The sequence below is a fragment of the Semicossyphus pulcher genome, unplaced genomic scaffold, assembly GCF_022749685.1.
Source record: "Semicossyphus pulcher isolate SPU_LCO1_2020_fin unplaced genomic scaffold, fSemPul1.0.p SCAF_7, whole genome shotgun sequence".
NCBI classification, from domain to species: Eukaryota; Metazoa; Chordata; class Actinopteri; order Labriformes; family Labridae; genus Semicossyphus; species Semicossyphus pulcher.
Window position 1 is genome coordinate 18,587,624 of NW_027211748.1, and position 20,038 is coordinate 18,607,661.

The 20,038-nt window shown below is 42.3% G+C and overlaps 1 protein-coding gene across 2 annotated transcripts in view; it reads right to left on the reverse strand.

Annotated features, from left to right (window-relative positions):
- Window positions 1-1,033: 1,033 nt before the first annotated feature.
- LOC138611733 (rho GTPase-activating protein 29-like) overlaps window positions 1,034-20,038 on the reverse strand; it is a 37,282-nt gene continuing 18,277 nt past the window's right edge. Inside the window, exons 1-20 of one of the 2 annotated variants that reach the window (XM_069684952.1) lie at window positions 18,817-18,868; window positions 17,779-17,875; window positions 16,586-16,658; window positions 16,295-16,355; window positions 15,529-15,678; window positions 13,566-13,630; window positions 13,337-13,447; window positions 12,781-12,861; window positions 12,304-12,471; window positions 12,009-12,146; window positions 11,689-11,876; window positions 9,406-9,575; window positions 8,103-8,237; window positions 7,532-7,630; window positions 6,692-6,855; window positions 6,291-6,479; window positions 6,025-6,162; window positions 5,136-5,368; window positions 4,354-4,660; window positions 1,034-3,609 (exon numbers count right to left, since the gene is read on the reverse strand). In XM_069684952.1, coding sequence (XP_069541053.1) covers window positions 2,425-3,609; window positions 4,354-4,660; window positions 5,136-5,368; window positions 6,025-6,162; window positions 6,291-6,479; window positions 6,692-6,855; window positions 7,532-7,630; window positions 8,103-8,237; window positions 9,406-9,575; window positions 11,689-11,876; window positions 12,009-12,146; window positions 12,304-12,471; window positions 12,781-12,861; window positions 13,337-13,447; window positions 13,566-13,630; window positions 15,529-15,678; window positions 16,295-16,355; window positions 16,586-16,642 — 3,639 coding nt within the window. In that variant the 5' untranslated portion in view covers window positions 16,643-16,658; window positions 17,779-17,875; window positions 18,817-18,868 and the 3' untranslated portion in view covers window positions 1,034-2,424. Of the gene's footprint in view, window positions 3,610-4,353; window positions 4,661-5,135; window positions 5,369-6,024; window positions 6,163-6,290; window positions 6,480-6,691; window positions 6,856-7,531; window positions 7,631-8,102; window positions 8,238-9,405; window positions 9,576-11,688; window positions 11,877-12,008; window positions 12,147-12,303; window positions 12,472-12,780; window positions 12,862-13,336; window positions 13,448-13,565; window positions 13,631-15,528; window positions 15,679-16,294; window positions 16,356-16,585; window positions 16,659-17,778; window positions 17,876-18,816; window positions 18,869-20,038 lie in introns of those variants that run through there. The other variant, XM_069684951.1, reaches the window with a different exon arrangement.

Here is a 20,038-nt window from a genome sequence, read left to right on the forward strand (position 1 = left end):
AAAGACAGCAAATTAGAGGTTAGCAGATAATGGCTTGAAAACGACATATCGGCATCGTCATTTTTCTGCCGATATTTTCCTCGGATAAAACGCTTTAATGTTGCCTAAATGCTTGATGATTCCCTAAAAAAGCTCGACGTAATGCTACGACATTAACTCTGGGCGACTGCATGCACCACCCCTCTTCTGTCAAGCGTGAAGAAGGGTGCGAGATGTGTGCTTGATGGCAGTTTTTCAAAGTTTCCGAAAGGGACAGCAAGGTTGTGCTCGGCATCGCTCATGCGAGGAGGGGCCAAATCTTATTCACTCAACTCTACAAATGTAATCGCCCATCTCAAGAATGTGCCAGTGGGCCACTACAATAAGAGTAGGTAGATATCAATTCCACTACAGGGGAGACTTGATGCTCTCTGCAATTAGGTGGGAAAAAAACATGTAACTTATGTATTGGTATCGAAATCGGCAATCAGCAAAAAGGGTTGGAAAATATCGGCACATAGGCAAAAAAATCCAATACTGTGCATCCCTAATATAAAGCCACAGGTAGTATGCATTAACATAAAGTGAACTCATGTCTACAGCGCTATAGGGGGAAAATAACAAATACAAAGCAGTTTCAAATATAACCCCTGGAGCAATTAAAATATTCTTAAATGTGACTTTTTTCTGCACTTCTCTGTTTTAAAATATCGCATACTTGTTATAATAGAAATTATGGAAGTTGGTCAGACATAACAAGTCATTTACAAAAGTCTCGAGGAAATTATGATAGATTTGAAGTATTTTACGTCACTGCATACGCTTAACAAGTAGCTTACTCTTTGAGAAATTAATAGATAGTAATCCGCATTGCAGCCCAGGATCTGATACCATTTCACTGAATACTATGCATAAATAAAACATGCATCTATGGGGCTTCAAAAACAAACATTTTACAAGTTTTAAATGTAACCCTTGTGGAACAGAGATCTAAAAAAATAAAGTCAAATAGGAGCAGAAGTAACAGTTTAAACTACATGTTTAATTTGCAGCAAGAACTGTTGCATGTCATTTGTCTTCTGTATAGTCACAACAATAATCACAATGAGACAAACATGCAGTATGTATGTATGAATGGATATAAAACAAAAAAGTAAACAGATACATAAGGTTTACATACTGGGAAAATATGTACCAATCACAGGCTACGATGGACAAATTTGAAAGGTAAAGATGTTTGAAAACGGAGAAGCTCTTGTTTAAAGCTCCTGTGAGGAGTTTGTATCTGGTTATGAAACAAGCTGAAGTTAATTCTGATGACTCTATATGAGCTACAAAAGCAAACCAGACCATCAGCGACAAGTTTGATTATTTCTATATAGTTAATTTTAATGCCTGAAACCGCTGGTGGGGGGGTAGGTGTCAGAGGAAGAGATGAACTGCACGCTGCCTTTGTTTACATTTTCCAGGGCAAAAATTTAAAGTGAGATACATATGACTGTTAAAGAAAGCATGAAGAGATGTGTGGTTCAAATCCACCACTTTAAAAAGGTATAAGAAGTAGGATTTCCCTACAAAATAAAATACAGACTTTTACAAATATAATATAGTATAAATCATCAGTTATGGGCCTCTACATGTGTGTTGGTGAGTGTGTGTGCAGACGCTTCCCTCTGGATCTATTCTGTTGTTTTGCTTCGCACGGGACGTTTTCAGAAGGGGCGCTGGTTCCCTGAGCCAATCACAGCGTATAGGCGAGTGTGGGAGTGGTTCAAATTAGTAACTCGGCCGCATTCAGACCGGGCGAACATGGCGACAGAGTGATGCAGAGTTCGCCTTTTTTCTGTTGGACAGGTAGGTGCCTCAAAGCGGGTAGGACAAGCTAATAGTTCATAGCAAATCAACAGAAACCGAAAGTTCCTCACAGGAGCTTTAAAATACTTCTCTCTGTTCCTTTTGGAATAAAACACAAATTCAAGAAATAAAACATAAAAGCAAAAAACGGAATTTGAACCTGCATTAAGTGCATTATGTGATTACAATAAAATATAATTTTGTAACAAATCAAACATTGTACATGAACACAACTGTTCAAGTCAGACAAGGAAAGACGATAGGCTTAATATTCTTATTAGACAGATGTCAAATTGTGGTTGGCATTTTTTGTGACATAAAATCAGACAATGCATTTTTATATTTCAAAACACTCAACATTCAACGTTGGCACCACTCTTGGTATCTGTTTTGAATGCGTAGGAGACCACCACATTTTGACTTAAACATGTAAAATACAATATATTAGTACTTATAACACTTTCATGGTTTATTTTCACAGGCCTATATTTCTCCAACTCTTAGCTTGTACAATAAAAAAATGTATTTCCCAGTTTACACTATGGCACAGATCAACATGAATATTTACAAATATTTGTAGGTTTTTTGGCGTCACACAAAATGGGCTTCTCTTTGCTCAAGCTCCTGCAGCCGCCGAGGTCGCCGTCTTTGGTAGACGGGTTTAGTCTCGCTGGGGCTGAGGTCGTCGGGGCTGCTTGGGGGAGGGGACTGAGGGGGTGAAAGGGTAGCGGAGGCCGAGACCCCGGGGTCAGAGGCGCTGTCAGTGGAGCTCTGTGTCTGGAGCCGTGTCTGTGGGGGGCTTGTAACGGTAGGGGGTGTTGTGACTACCTCAGTGGGGTTGGTGGGAGTGAGTGATGAGGCAGTGGTGGTGGTGGTGGTGACGGTGGTAACAGTAGTAGTCCAGCTCGGTAGCGTCCTAGCTCTGCTGTTAATGCTAACAGGAGGTTTGTAGAAAGTTCCAGGAGGAGGCTGCAGAGTTCTCGGTGCCCTGAGCGTTAGAGGAAGCTTTGGTGAGCTGCTGGACTCACTGACTGATTTATCAGTGTCATTTTCCCTTTTAGAAGTCCAGACAGGCTTGACTGTCACTGTGTAGGGGCTGTTGGAGAATATGGTGTTCACACTGCTTGTTGTACTGACCACAGAGGCAGTGGTTACTGCTGGGCTAACAGTGACAGGCATCGTTGCCTTTACAGGTTGCACTCCAGTGCTGGCAGAAGGCAGGTTGGCCAACATCATAGCAGTCCTTGGCGTGACATCATAGTGCTTGTACTTCCTGTCCCACGTTCTCCTCTGCATTGTCTGTGTGTCGATGAAAGGAGTGATGTAGTACGTGCTCACCCTTGATGAGCCACTTTGGCGAGCCTTTTCTAGCTCTGGTATCTCCGGTATTGTTTCAGAGACGGGGTTCTGCTCAGCAGAGCCTGTATCAGCGTTTGCAGCAGTGTTACAGCTGTTCCTCTCGCTGATCTGGGCCGGGGTGGGCAGGCGTTCCAGCGGCATGCTGATTGGTCGGGACACATGTCTGGAGCGCTGGGTGCGTAGTTGGACCTTTGGTGCCATAGTGGTGGTGGTGGTAGTGGTGGTGGAGGAGGGGACAGTGGTACTGGGATGGCCAAACACTGAGGTTGACCTCTGGACTTCTGCTGCAGAGGATGTCTGGATGCCATTGAGCCTGTCCAGAGCCGAGACGTCTGCTCCTGGCTGGACCTCCTGAACCTCATTCAGGATGTGTGATGATGGGATTACTGATGAGAACCTTTTGTATACTTTGGCAGTCTGGAGGGACATAATGAACAATTAGTCATCATATGTGTCACCACATATCAAGTAGTAGTCAATGATATCATTGCACATCATTACATAACATGATACCAATATAACTTAACATGACTTATTTCATATTTGTTCAAAGAGAACTTTTTAGCAGTTGACTCCTAGAACATTGTCGGACTCACAACAGGCAGATTAAATAGTAAAGGATAAACCCGATGCCGCAGGACGAGAGATTCCACATATTCTTCTACCTTGTTTAACCCTTGTGATTGGAGTACCTGCAATGTTTCTTGGCCATCTCCAGTTCTGTTGTAGAGTTTTGTGTGTTTTTGTACTGGCAACTATTGCAGCCTCGAGCTGTTAGCCTCAAGCTGTGATAAGATGTTTGCTGCCATGGTCGGGGAACCTCATCCAACACACGATTCAAGTGATTACTTGAGGCAATTTATCAGACTTCATGCAACTATTTTCACTTGGGAAGTAGGCCCTTTAAAACACCTATAAACAGACTTTTAAATTAAATAGTAACCTAAGAAACGGTCTGGCCAGGGCAGTGATCAAGGGATAACATCATGCTGCTACTATTTCAAGTGCTGCTCCAAGCCCTGCTGCCCAGTGCCCAGTTTTTAGCACTAGTTCCTGCCATTCTTTCCACCAAGTTTGGTGTATTGTAGCGTGTAGAAATACTCCATATCTCCCACTCCTGATTACAACTTGAAAAATTCACATAGTCAGATCCCTCCTCACCTCTTTGATGTCCATCAGGGAGGCAGAGTGTCTGCTGAGCCGCTGCAGCTTCTCTTGGGGGGTGAGTCTGGGGGACGCCTGGCCAGCGTTGATGGTGGTGATGGTGGAGCCAGGCAGAAGTGAACTGTCAAAAACTGTTTGGAAGTGTCGCACCAGCAGCTCCACCATCAGGGCCTGGTAGGGGTAATCTACCAGGGAAGACAGGGAGACCTCTGCGTCTGTCTGCCGAGGCTTCACCAGTGTGGGGCCGAAGATGATGCCCAGGTTACTCGCGGTCATCTTGTTCTCTTCTGCCTGCTCAGACACTCTGTGGAAGTGCAGGGGAAGATTCATTCAGTTGTGTTTGACATATTTCAGGTTTTCTTTAAGCCTTTTATCTGGCTCCAAACCAACATCAACTCATTTATAACATAAAAACTGGCCAGTCAACATTTTCTATGGCATGTATAAAGGTTCTGCTGGACTAGCTTCAGTAGCAATAGCAGTCTCAAGAAGCCGTCATGTGATGATCAACAAATATCTGCAACTACTCCTGCAAATACAACTGAATATAAAAGGAAAATCCCATTTAAAAATATCTGGTTTCAGATTTTTTTTAAAACAGCTCGACTATAAATAGGGAATGAGCTTTATGCAAGTTGTGCTACTTCCTCTATACTATAGGGAAGTCTCGGTTTCCCCTTGTGCCTATGATGAATTTTGTGCACCAGTTATTTTGTGCAGAGTGCAACAAACAGAGCTTTAAAATAAATGATCACTTGGTGTTTGTTTATAGCTCTTACCTATTCAGATGTGCAATCAGGAAGCGCAGAGTCTTGTAGTTGGTTGTAGGCAGCTGGCGGAGAAGGTCTCTGATCTTGAAAATGACTCTGTTGAGCTGAACGCTCGGCCCCCTTTTCTCTCCCGTCTGGACGCTCTGAGTTTTATCAGACTCCTCCACAATCACTCTCTGGCACTCTTTGGCCAAGCCGATGAAGTCGTTGTAGTAACGATACTGGATCAATGGCTCTGGTAGCTGCACACAGACAGGAAACAGTGATGTGTTTTGTGTTTTAGTACCAATAGATATAAATTTAAGGAAAAACATCACAAACTAGGTCCCAAGTTTAAGCATTAAAGATTAAGGGGGGGAATTCACAGAGGCATTGGGCGACTTTTGCGCCCGCTAAACCTGTGCAAATGACACAATAAGACTCCGCCTCATTCTCAAAGCACACGCTTAATGCACTCCAAAGTATTTAAATGAGTCATTATGCAGATATTCGGGGGATAATTTGGCCTTTTTCTATGCAAATGAGCCTCGTAGCAAAAAGCACCTAATTCACAAACGGCAGCGCTCACAGCACTGCACAGTTAAAGAGAAACTATTACTGTCTGCAGAGAGATGGTGGTAACCGTGGTGCACTGTTATAAGGGCTGTCACGCTCTGAGTTTCCTCTGATCATGATGACAAGTCCACCTTTTGTGTGATCAAAAAATATAGATGTCTGCTAATAATTGATTGTCATTATTATTATAATCGGGAGATCAATCAGTCCGGGGCTGCGCCAGGCTCAACCCCAGCACACAAGCATACATGTGTGGAGACGGTCTGGAGCCCTTACGCATGAAGGGGAATATTATATGGACGAAAAAAACATTTTAACACTTTAGTAAGAATTTCTGACCCACCTGTCTTAGGTACAGTTTGAGGACATTGCTGATGTCATGAGGTGAAAGGTCAGACAACTCGACCAAGTCCTTCCCGTTTTCAAAGGCCTGACAGAGCTTCTCCACGCGGGATTTGGCACCATTCACACGATAAATCCCCTGTGAGGATAAAACAGGAACAGGTTGATACTGTGTACCGTAACAGATAGTCATGACATATCAAAGACATAACTCTTCTCGCACTGTAATCTAAGATATCATGTGAAAATGATAAACGGAAGGTTAACCTTTATGTTGAGGGCTCGACTCTCGATCTCAGACGTGCACTTCTTGATGATGAAAGGGATACCATCTGGGCTGTTCTTTGCTGCTTGAGCAAAGTCGATGCCAAACAGGTGTAGTCGGCCCTGCAGCTTTTTATGGCCGCACTGGATGGCAAGAGTTTCCAGACACTTCTTATGGCAGGCCAGTGAGCACTAGCAAAGGAAAGGAGACAGGAGACAGTTAAATAAAGACATGAAATTTGTAGTGGACGACTGATTCTGAACAAATAAAACAACTGATTTAGTATGTTTTTTGTCTCTTTTTGTTAGCAAAACATTTTTCTTCTTGAACAAGTCAAGCTAGTACCTTAACACACAACACCAGTATCATCTCTACAGCTGATGAAAGTGTATATGCACTGTACCTCCTCACACTCAGCTCCATGGAAAACCACCAGGCTGTCACACTCTCTGCACTTCGACGGAGCTCGTAGTTTTCTCAGCTTGTGGGTTTGAGCAGCTTTGGACATCTGAGCGTTTCGGAAGGGACCGGGAGAACTGGCTGTCTCCGTCACCATCTCTGCCAGACCTGAAAAAACAGAGCCGCTCGTTAGGGAACTTAGTGGACAGGTGACTTCCTGAAAGCAGGGCGGCAAACACTGAACCATTGTGAGAGATGACAAAGACTTTGTTGATGTCAAGTTGTTTTGTGTATTTCCTTTTCTGGTTGTTTATAATGACCTGATGACAAAACAACATCAGTTTGTGTATATAAGTAAGTCATAATGGTCATATGGTGCTGCAGAAATACAGGAGCTGTTATTCAACACATGTAAGCATACATTTATTCCCTGATCACACCTTTTTACATGTCAATTCACAACTATTTTAAAAATTAGGTCAAATAGAGGAAGATCTGCTCACAACAGGAAAACAAACACGTTTCCCATGACCGGGAGAGCTCCGTAGAGATACAGGAAGTGTAAGCTGAGGCCGTACGCCAACACTAACTTGACCCCAATCTGTGAAGCTCCCTCAACTGTAAAAACATTTGATGAAAGCGAAATCCTCCACTGAATCAGGCTCATAAAAAATCACTACACTTTGTGTTTCTCTCTCTCTACATTAACTTTGCTGTCATTTAAACAGACATACTAACTGGCTCTGTAACTGCAGGCCCAAAATGGGTATACACATTAGCAGGAATCTGCCTGAGGACACATATAAAGACATCACACACACTCAGATATAAACACAGGCCATACCGTTGTCTGAGGGCGACGGAGGCTCTCTCTCATCCAGGTCATCGGCCGAAGACATGGTCCCAGTGGAGGGAGTCCTTGGCAGCCGTCGTTTGAAGTCACCTGCGCACACGTATGTATAGTCGTCATGAAATTGAACATAATGTTCTGAGACTTTTTTCCAATTGTACACTTTAAATAAAATCCACTTTTGTCTCAAGGACAATATCGCAGAGACGGATAAGCTAGAAAGTGTCGACTATTTCATGGCTTTGCACAGTGTGGTAAGTAGTTTCAGCTGGAGAGGGAAGTGCAATCAGAAATGAGTAGTGCGTGGGTCTGGTGTACAATGAGGAAGTTACAAGAAAAAGATTCTATTAAAAAGAAAAACATCATGAGCGCCTTCATCATCTGTAAGCTATTTTCTCATTTCTGTTCTTATCTTTGTCAGCTCACTCAAAACAGGTTTTTCATCTTCTACGTGACGTGACTTTATGATTATTTGCACAAATGTTTCCTGCTCCTGTCCAATGAATTCTTTCATTATTTACATGAGTGAATTAAGACCGTTCATACATTTAAAAAATCCTCTTACCTGGACTGGCAGTGGGGGAGTCCATGGACCTTGACTCACTGCTGCCTCCTGCACTCTCAGAGTCACTACACATCCCGCCCTGGCTGCCCTGACTACTGGAGGCCCAGGCTCTCAGCGTGGCCTGACTTCTCAGCGCTAAAAGAAAACACACAGATACCCAGTCACACACGGGATAACACCAAAAATTACACCTCAGTGACAACTTCCCATTTAGTCAGTTTCAGTTATTTTCAGATACAAGCGTCACACAGATATTCCAGGCTTGTGAAAAGTAAGTAACAGGCAACTCAAACTGTTTTGCTTTTAGTTCTGAAAAAAAGTCCACAGCTCAGGACTCAGGGCAAGTTCCTGAAAGGCTCGTGTAAAGACAGCTGGCTGATCTGACCCACAGAGAGCCTGCCAGCTTCAGCTTTACCACCTCCAGCAACAATTGCTCTGTGTATTATTCTTCATGTATCACCCATATCTGCTACAGTGATAGTTGTATCTATGTCTGACAGATGATATACATAGAAATATTTACATTCTCAATCATTAAATGTAATCTTTTCAAAGTCTGCTAGTATTCTAAGGGTTCTTAAACTACCGCAGTACCTGAGGCTCTCTCAGCTCTCTCTTTTAAAACTGGTCTTAAAAACGCTTTTATTATAACTTCTTATCTGATTTAACTTAATTCTTTTTATTTAATTGATATTTATTTATTTTATATTTTAATGTATTACTTAATTCTTTTAGCTTAATCAATATTTAATTACTTCTATACAATTTTATAACAAAGGGGAAGGTTGAATATTGTAGGAGTAGGAGTCTGGGACCCAAGAGGATTCTGGGAATTCTAAAAACTAGTTAACAAGTTATAATTAAAGAGCAAAAGATTTGTTTGCATTCAGCGATTTACAGAGAAAAAGGCAGATCAAACAACAAACTATTTTTTGCTTTTTAAAATGTGTGTGATTGTAACAACTTTGAGGGGTTTGGACCCCTTACGGGAGAAAATGTTCTGAGAAAACGTATTAGAAAGCGTCCTTGGGGTAGTAAGAATATACTGTTGTAGTTCTGACTGGACCGGAACTTATGTCTTAATATATTTAGCTTTTTTGTATCTATTTTTTGCTTTGTGTCACATTTCTTTTAATGTTTATAACTGTGTAAAGCACTTTGAATTGCTTTATGTACGAGCTGTTCTCTATTAATAAACTTGCCTTGCCTTGGCTAAGAGCTTATAAACACAAACACCATCCTTGTTAGGCTTATTATAATCCCTCTGATTTCACTTCAGTACGCTTTACGTCTAAGTAAGCACCTTGTATGTCTGTGCTGCTGTTGGACCTCCTCTCGCTCATCTTTGCAGCCCGGTGCAGGGGACTGTCCACTTCGTCTCCGCTCAGCACGTCACAGGAGGTGATGGATGCCTGCGACAGGTTGCCGTGGGAGGAATGAGTGCTGCCCACTGACCTTTTGTTGAACACAAACCTGGGGAAATAAAGTCAGCATTTCTACTGTCAGAAAGCTCAGTGTTATTGTATTACACAGTGTGTATCCGCGGGGATTTGACAAGATTGTTGATCAACAGCAGTGACTCAACCATTTCTGCCCGGGCAATGTGATTTTTGGCTTTCATTTTTCTGGCATGTAATCTGTTTTGCTTTCACCCACCACAAAGACTCTCTGCATTTGTAACGACTTGGAGCAGACTGTTATGAATAAGTGAGCATGACACATCTCAATCTGTTAAGCCAAATGTGTAACTGATAACTACATTATTGAGAGGGCCCCGCTGTGTTTTATCACCTCTTCACTACACACACACACACACACACACACACCTGTAAGTTGAAGGATCTCTGCTATACTTAGCTTTGTATTAGGGCACATGTTTCTGTCTATAACAGGCTAATCTCCAAGAATTTTCAGAAGTCCTATAGGCTTTACTAAGACTGAAAGAGAGGATTAGGAGCAGAAACTGAAATAGGCCAAGCCAGCAGACCGCTACAACATAAAGTGACACGTTTAACACGTCTGTGGCTTCACAAACACGGAAGTATAAACTAACCTCAAGCACGAAATCTATAAAAGCATTTAGAATCAAAGTCATCGCCTGTAATCTTTAATTAACCTTATTGAGCCTAAAGAACAGCATCATAAATCTAAACTTATTTATAGGAGGCATTTCTCATTATGATCTGAGTGGTAGTGAGTATGTACGTGTGGGAAGCGGAATGTGACACTGCTTTGACAACCTAAGAAGAGACTTTGGGAAAGCTCTTAGCCACACTCTCACGCTCACAATCTCCCCTGCTGCACTCAGCCTGCGCAACAGATATTTCCTGAGGAAGGGCAACAAATTCAACATGCATTCTGTCTCTCCTAGATTCTCTCCCTCTCTCTCGTGCTTCCTCCCACTCTGACTCACAGTAACCTTTTGCTGAAAGAAGAACAAAGTGATGAACGACTTCTACACAGGCGGGAGTCACTATAAGACATTTTGAAACTCTCTGAAAAGGAAGTTTAAACCAAGAAACCAAAGCTGGTCTTAATTATGTGTGCAAGTGCAGCATTTATTCCTCGTGACGACTGGTTTAATCTATAATAAACCAGGAGTGCCTTGGGAAGTGCTGATGTCTTTTATCAGAAATTAAAGTGATAATCACCACATTAGACATCACGTGATCGTCACACATGCAACACTGTCTGGATATCTGGGAAGTTTGCTCCCACAATTACCGTTTATCGCCAAAGGTTCCGCCAGAGAGAACGAAACTGAGATCTTCGCGATTACCACATTAATAAAGCCAACATTTCCATGTTGCTGTGTGTGACAGAGACCGTTTGCAGGATTTGAGGCCCTGTTTACGCTGCTAATAACATGTACCTGGGTGATCTGATCAAAAGTGGAGAGCACAAAGTGCGGCAGTTCAAACGTGTATTAGAACGCGCCTCCTGCGACCATTTGTGATCACATCATTTCCTCACTCTATATGCAATTAACACATTCATTGTTTTCATTCAGAGAGAGAGATTGAGGGAGAGGGAGTGTGTGATTATGGACTGAAGTGTCGCCGTGATATAAAGATCATTAAGCCTAATGTTACTCTACACTTCTGTGGATTATCAGTAGAGTGTATGAACTTGACTGCATTCTGGAGTCTCTGTCAGCAGTGGCTGACAAACAGAACAAACAAATAGATCTGCATGACAAAGAGAATGATAGATAGAGCCACATAATGGCCAGCTGAATCCTCCCTGCCCTGCATTATTATAATCTATATTGAACCGCTAGTGGGTCACATCTCTGGCCCACATCCAGGCACTTTCCCTCACTGAATCGATACGAGGCGTGATTTGTCCCATATTTTCCTGCACGTCATTCTAATGCATTTGCACGGTCCGAATGACCTGAGGAATATTAAAACCAAATAGCAGGTGCAAATGTGGTCGGAGCCACCTGATTTCTATACATCCTCAATGCATCTTGGGTGCGTTTACACCTGTACTTAAGGCTCTCCATTTGTGATCCAATCACCGAATACATATGTTCATACCAGGTCTAAACAAGGCCTTTGTGTGCATCCACAGTCCTAAGTACCTGGTATTGTCAAAGGAGATGGAGTCAGAGTGCAGACGCTCTTTAGGCAAATTTTTGGCCAGGTTCCGGACAAACTCAGCATAACATTCCCCCGGTTCATATAACTTGGCACTCTCACTCAGGGCCTGGTGCTGGGCAGGGAGTGACACAGTCTGCGCCTGCTGCATCTGAAGCCAGTTCACTGTCACCTGCAGAAAGACAAAACAGCTATGAAGCTAGTAACTCGTGTACAACAAGAAGTAAGTGTTAGCAGACGATCAAGTTTCCTCTCAGTTTATTGGTTTGTGAGCGGACTCAAAATATAACTGTAGTCCACTCACAGCTTTGAGCGTGAGGTCACACTGGAACACCATCTCTCGGATCTGCGTTAGGATGGTGCTCTTGGCGTTGGCCAGATCCATCCTCCTGACGCCTGCGTCAGCCATACAGCTCGTGTATTGATCCTGGGCCTCCTCCGCCTGACGGAAACAACGGATACAGACAACAGTGTGAGGATGTGGAAGAAATGCTAAACGGCTAAGTAAAATGACTTTACCAACAGTCATACCAGGACATGTCAATATAATATATCTATCATTCTTATTATTTCCCCCCTGTCTGTTCTCCCCTTCTCACCTTCTGCATAGCCTCCTCCTCCAGCTTCCTCTTCTTCTCCAGCTGTTTGTTCCCAGCATTAGACTGCTCATCCAGGGAGCGGTTGGTAGACGACTGGGCTCTCTGATACTCCTCTCTCCTCTGGGCCTTCAGCGCTCGTGCCTTACGCAACGTTGTATCTGCTTCTTGCTGCCAAAACCGCACAAATCAACCGCAGACACCGATAAGATTAAAAAAAGGTGTGAAGCAGTTATAGCATATATAATTAGACACACTTTAATGGTTGATTATGTCAAGTGACACACTAAAACTGCCAGAGTATTGAGAAGCACTGAAATTATCCAATGAAATAAAAAACATGCAGAATCTTGTGCCATGACAACATTATAGCATATATTATCGAATACTGTCTTTGCTACAATGTTAAAATTGAGCATTGCTATAAAGCTAAAAGTGTGTATTTATTAGCGTGTACCTAAACAAGGTCTCATTACATACCATTTTCTTTTGCTCCCTCTGCCACTGCTCCTTGAGGTCTTTCCTCAGCTTATCCAGTTCATTCTTACGAGCCAGAAGAGGCTGAAAGAAGAAAATTACACTCAGGTGAACATTTGCCAAAATCCTTTTTCTGAAGAATTTCTTCTCTAACGTTTTTTTTACTCAAATTTCTGAAGAATTGGTAGTGTGCAGAATTCTTAAAGGAAAGAACGAGACTCAAAGGAGCCTCTTATCACAAGACACAAACAAAAGGAATGCTCAATAGAGTTAAAACTGGCTACATTGCACTTAAATGTACCTTAAGAGTGCAAAGGAGGGACAGGTAATTTTCCTTTACAATAAGCCTTTTTCATATTTGTGCACTCTGTATGTGCATCTTTGTTAAAGCATAAAAAAGATGCCTCAGCTTCATTAGACATATCGTCATCGTGTGTGAAATGCTGAAATTAATCCAACAGAAGGTTTTAGATGAACCCAACCGGTTTATAATTGTATAATGTAACAGAGTCACGAGTGCTTGATGTACGCTACCGTCTACTTCCTGTTTCCCTCTTACCTGTATGAATTTGTTTGTTTGAAGGGCCATTGCAGTTTGAATCAGCAGCTGTGAGTATTCAATGTCGCTCTTGAAGTTGGAGATGTAGATATCACTGAATGGCATGTAGTCCTGTAGAAAAATGAAATAAAGAGTATAAAATCTGAATGTCAACTTCATACAAATATTCATAAGGACATGAGGTAACAATTCAAAACTACAGTGCTCATATAAGAAGTGCTTCTGTTACCTGTTGACCGGCCAGTGTCTTTGCAGACTCGGCCAATTTGGTGTAGTTTTTGGCATACTCGATATCTGAAAGACAAACAGTTTGACAAAGGTTGGAACTCATTCTGGTTATTAGATTATAACAGCATATTGCATGCATGTCTACCTCACCCTAAAAAAATAACAAGTGCTAGGAAGATGTTACTATGGAAACAAACAGTGAGGCAAACAGGTGAATGATTTCTGCTTCATGTGAACAATAAATACAGATTCTGAATAAATACATAGCAGCAGCTCCTATTGGATCCGTATGTAGCTAGGGATGGGTATTGTTAGGATTTTAACGGTATTACTACTCTTATTGATACAGCTTAATGATCCGGTACTTTAACAGTATTCTTATCGGTTATTTTTGTTATTTTTTAAGATAATTAAGATTGCTTTATTTTCTGAAATGTAAAATAAACAATTATTCTCAGTGAAAGAAACAGCAATGTTTAGAACAGATCACTATTATAGACTCCAATGTTATGATGATGGGAATATAAAAAGCGTCCAGTGAGAAGTATTACCACACTCTTGAACGTTTAGTTCTCTCCGCTATCGTCACGAGCAGGATTGTGTGTGCCGTAGCGTGTGTGAGAGAGAGCTGCCCCCGCCCCTCGCACACAGGCTCCGCGAGAGAGATCTCTCTTCTGGATTGGGAATATGCGTCATAGACGAATCGTATTGCAAATTAGAAACAGTTGCTGAGATTAACTATGCAAGATAAGGTTTTTGTAGCAATAATATTTTTTCTTCATTTCTCCCGTACTGAAAGCAGTACCGATAACATCTGAGTTTATCAATACTACAGTCTTTCATAATTCTAGGGCTGTACCCGAATCAGGATTCTTTGAGTCGAATCGGATCTGGCCGTTCAATATGAAGATTTGACCTTTCACTGATTTCTTTTTTTTTTCATATTAAATATATTAGAACCTTAGGCTGTGAATATACAATGGAGCCTCATTCACCTTCATTAGACCTTAAAAAACATCATAAAAAAACTGTGATGCAGACAGCTCTGAGAGGGGGAGATAGGGAGCGGGTGATTGCAGACTGAAGTGATGACGTGATATAAAACTAAGTTTGATCGTGAAGCCTGATGCTCCTTAAAACTTCTGTGTGAAATATATTAACTACACAGCAGACTGGAGTCTCTGTTAACAGTGACAGTGACTAACACAGATCCACGTTTAAACGTCTGTCCTCCCAGCGCTGCGTTATCATAAACTATGATGAACTGATCACAGGTTACAGCTCCTGCTCGTGTCATTCACAGCATGGTGAGACGTACTTTATACTTCATAGTGACGGAAATACGGACAGATCGCAACGTTATTGAGCCAGGTACAGAGCATGAAAAACGCACACAGATCTGTGATCTCCCTTCAGTTAATTAACAGCGACTTTCAGGGGGCAGCCTGACATAATTCATCCCCGGTGCCCGTTTAGCAAAAAAGTTAGCTGACACATAAGAATACATTAACTTTACGATATATGCATATACATAATGGAAGCAAAGCAAATTCACATTAAGACAGATTTGCTGCAATTATTTTGACAACTCCTGAATGCTGTGTAGAAACCAGCTGTTTGCCGTTGATAATAAAGCAGTAAAGCACTTTCATCCTGAAGACCATAATGCCGTGACTAAATGGTTGTAAAGTGCCCACAAACTGCTCTGCCACTTCTGAACTCTGACATCAATTAACATTCAAAAGGCTAATAATGACTCAGTGGTCTATTTGCACAATCCTGCATCAGCCCTGTGTCATCTACAACTAACGGATAACTCTGTTTTTCTTGTATCAACTGGACTGCAACTGTAAGATGCTGTACTTTTTTTTTTAACTAAAATCCTTTGACATAATATCTAATACACTGTCCTAATAGCGGCCCACTGTTTGCACCCGACTGTCACAACAGTCCTAATGCCTCACCCATAGCCAGTCGTTTCTCCATCCACACCAGGAGATCTTTAATGTACTTGGACCAGGCCTTAGCGTAGAGGAGAGCAGACTCCACCCCACCGTCATTCTTCAGCAGGGTCAAGTCGACTTCTTCCTCCCGTGACAGCGGCACCTCTGGGCCTGGAGGGTCAGCAAAAGGAACAGTGTGTGAATCACAACATGTGGTTTCAACAAAATCGCCAGGTGTTGGATGGAGGTGTCTCGGTGCTACTATCCCAGCAGACGTGTGTGGGAGGTAAATGAAAAAAAAAAGCATTAAAGGTTAAAGTGGACGGTGTGGGAGGATATGAAAGTGCTTGGCATCTTTTAAAATAGCCCAACAGTATTATTTACTCTCACTGGTTACACTGTAGTCTACCTCTCCCAGCAATCCGCCTTCTGATTTAACTAAAACCGCATGTGTTTCCCATCGCACACGGAACTACTCCCAAACAGGCGAGGAATGTCAGATATGTGGACGGAGAAGAGGGAAACGAGCAGCTAGCATGAAAAAAGCAGCAAGAAATAACAGGGGTGGAAGCAGAGGTTTAGGCGGGTCTACCTCAGGCATTCAAGAGTCCAAAGCCTAAATCACTCAGCTAACTCACGAGCTGACACAACTCTGGGGTGCCCAGGGGATAAAAGGCAACCATTAAATGCTTTGTAAGAGGCCATTAATAGCTATTACATTTCAGGATTAATTCATTCGACACACACAGCGCTCAGAGGTAAATGAGGGAATGTTAATAACACTTACCCACAAGGTCACTTTTCTCTGAAACATATGCCTCAGGACCCACAGAGAGGTTGTCAAAAGACTGTGAAAAAGACATTTCAGATTACAAGGAGGGAAAAGCAGACATACAATCAAAGTTACACATCAGAAGCAGCAGGGTTTCCAACACCCTGATTAAGAACAGAAAGCAAGTCTTTGAGGCTTTTTTTAAAAGGAGGCATGGTAAAATGACTGCTCTGAGTGAACGCTTTTGATAATTGTCATGTTTAAAAACAAAGCTTAGATTCAATGAGAGAAGGAAGTGGAACTCACCCTGCTTCTCCTGGTCTGGGGGACCCCCAACCCTGAGCCGCTGTCCACATCTCCCATAAGGAAGTCAGAAACTCTGAGGGGCAAATGTGGAGATGTATGTTGAAAGGGCAGTTTAATACGGTCCAAATTTATTCCATTAAAAAGGCTGTGATAAAGTGATAATCTCAAAGATCTTCATGTAAATAAATGTCTGTTAAGTCACTATCTATCTCTGAATGAGGTAACACAATGGTGATTGAGCCTATGGCCCACTGATGAAAGCCTTTGCATTTTCAGTATTGCAGACTGGGTGTCTGTGGCGACTTTCGTGGAAAAAAATCACAAGCGGCGCCCAGTTAGTGACGCGTTTTCCATCACCCGGCAGTGGTTGGTCTGCCAGAGTGGCTGCTTTTCTGTTCTCCGCTAGTGTTGCGAGTAAACAGTAATCCACTATGGCTGAACAAACAAAGAAAAGATCGATGACTACAGCTTCAAAAATAAGTGAAAATCCACAAAAAACAAAAAAATTCGACGCTCAGATGAAGGCAAACTAAAAAGGAAAGCGACCGTCAGCGAGGAAAATCAAGAGTTACAACCGGAGGCAACCGTGGATGTCTACCTGGGACGAATGTGCCCACAATTGCCTTTTATTGCCATCAGGTGCCGCAAAATGAGATTATATCTTTAAAGCTTCTGTGAGGAACTTTCGGTTTGTGTTGATTTTGGCGCCCCCTGTGGACAAAGCCGTACCTCTTATCTCTTTGCTGATTTTGTCCCGTACATGCTTAAGTGGTTTTTAACAGTAAAATCTCATCCTGCTTTCTTTAACAGTCATCTGTATCACTCACACTGGAAAATGTAAACAAAGGCAGCATGCAGTTAATCTCTAGTCTGACACCTAGTGGTTTTAGGCATTAAAAATAACTATACAGAAATAATCAATCCTGTCGCTGATGGTCTGGTTTGCTTTTGTAGGTCATATAGAGTAATCAGAATTAATTTCAGCCTGTTTCATAACCAGCGAAAAACTCCTCACAGGAGCTTTAAAAATGTCACTTTGAAACAAAAGCAGACCAACAGAGTAAACTCTGATACACAGGGGAAGGAAAGGTTGATAACAGATCGGCTGAAGTCAGCCCCGCTTTCTTATCTCTTACACAAAAAAGTAATAAAAAACCAGTCGCGTTGAAAAGGTTCACAAACATTGTACTCACACATTGCCGAATGTGAATGCCAAAGTGTCAATGGATGTGTGTATCTCGCCAAATATAGCTTTTGTGTTTTCTGGGTCCACTTCCTTGAAGTTAACAGCTGTGGGGAGAGATAAAAAACACAAGAAATCCAGTGTAAAAAATAAAGTAGCGTTACAAACAAACCTCTGTAAATCTAAATCATGAAAGCCACAGTATACATGGCTAGGCCTGTTAGAGGCTGGGCGTTAAGAACCACCGATATGATAAAGACAGGAGCGATAGTTGCATGAAAAATCAAACAAACAACAAATACATGAAATCTAGGTTTAATGCATTGAATTAGCAACAAAGCTTTCCGTGATCTTAAGTAAAAGAGACCACAGTTCACAGTTTTGCTTTCGTGGGGAGCGGTTTATCACCTCTACAAGTGCTAAAGTTGTTTCAGGTAAGTGTTGACTTTCTCCTCGATGACAGACAAAAAGTCAACCACCCTAAGCCCTGACACCAGGTCAAGACTTTTAAAGACGAGGCTGTGAAAACAGCTTAAAAACCACAACTGTTAAAGCAGTAGCAGTCAAAGGCAACGATGTGTACAGTCCGTGTCTTCCTACCAGGTCACAACGAGTTCTTCTGAAGAGCTTCAAGGATCCTCAAGAATTAATATTAAAAGAATATTCAGAAACGATCACAAATGTTCCCATTCTTTGTTCCGAGTTGTTATAATCCCATATGCCATCGTCCATGTCGATCATGCACACCAGAGGCAGTCCATCTTCCACTAATTCATTCTGAGATCTATTGACGGCAAGACGATAAAGATGCATAGAACCGTAACGGCCATTGCGGTTCGACAAATCTTGTGCAATCGTGCGCAAAGAGCTGTCCTCGTCAGGAAACGGTTTACTCAGCAAGAAGACTTTTGCAGAAAAGCAATCAGAGGAACCAAAGACACAGGCAGTGAAATCCGACTAAGCTGAGTACTTCCTGTCTGCCCGCAACAGGAAACACTCACACAGCTTGGGTTCTGTGACATGTAAAGATAACCATGACAACACTTACCTTTTCTCTGTGTCACCGAGCATTGACGTCTAGTAAAGGGGACGAGAAAACCTCAACAATGTGAAACCAGTGTAGAGGAGAAATAGCTCTGTACAGTTCCAGTTCCCAGGCTGCTTTCTAGCTTTTGTGCTTCCATTTTCTCTTCATGAGAGCGAATTTAATCCACGTCAGAGGTGGTTGGGTAATTGTAAATTCCCAACCTATGATGAAGCAAAGATCCCAGGTCATGGCATCCTGGGTTTTTGGAGGCAACCCCACGTTCCAGGGGAGACTCTCGAGGACACCAGAAGAGAGGAGACGCAGCGGTGCGAGCCTCCCTGCCGTGCACCTCCCTGGCCCTGAATGCTAGCGTACAACTCTGCGCTGACTTCTTCCTCAGGACATCCTGTGGGTCTCATAACAATGATTCCAGAGCTCTGCCCCCCTTGTCACGATTGAAATATGGAAACTGCATCATTCAAGTACAAGGGCCATTGTTTCTCACGGTTGAGCGGGACTAGAAGCTTCTGAAAAATGTCTTTATTGTAAGTTAAGAACGTCTCATATTTTTCCTTCTTAACCTGACATAACTTGATTTCAATGGTGTTACATGCTATTCTAAAAGTTTACAATATAATCGTAGGTTATTACGGCAGAAAAGAGTATGCATGATTACAGACAACATGCTTTCTTATAATCGAATATATCTACAAGAGGTTTATCTACGTAGGGACTGAAAAATGCCTCTGACATGCGAGATTGATTGCAGTAAACAAACACACTCGGCTGCCAGAATCTTCCCCAGACAAAGGAGGACAGAGAGCAGGGAAAGAATTTCAATAAGTTTAGGATGTTGACACTTTTATTGCAGTGCCCTGCAGTTTTTCGGTAGGAGGAGGGGAAAATGAACAAAATGTGACCAGGAAAAGAGACCATGTCTGGGTCTGGTTTGAGCCAATGAGAGTCTGCGAGAAGATCATATCTTTGATGACACAGGAACAGAGAGGACATATGAGCAATAAAACAATGTTCATCTCTGTGTGGCATTACACAGCTGAGTGGAGCTCAACATGTCGACATTTCAGGTGTATTATAATCTGCATACTGTATCAGATGAGAAAACAAAAGAATAGTTTGAGTGGATAACATGTAAATGGAATCTGAAACTGGTTAGGCAACCATGTGTTTGTAGAGGGAGGGAGGGAGGGAGGGAGAGCCCCCAGTAAACTCTGGCAGCTGTCCA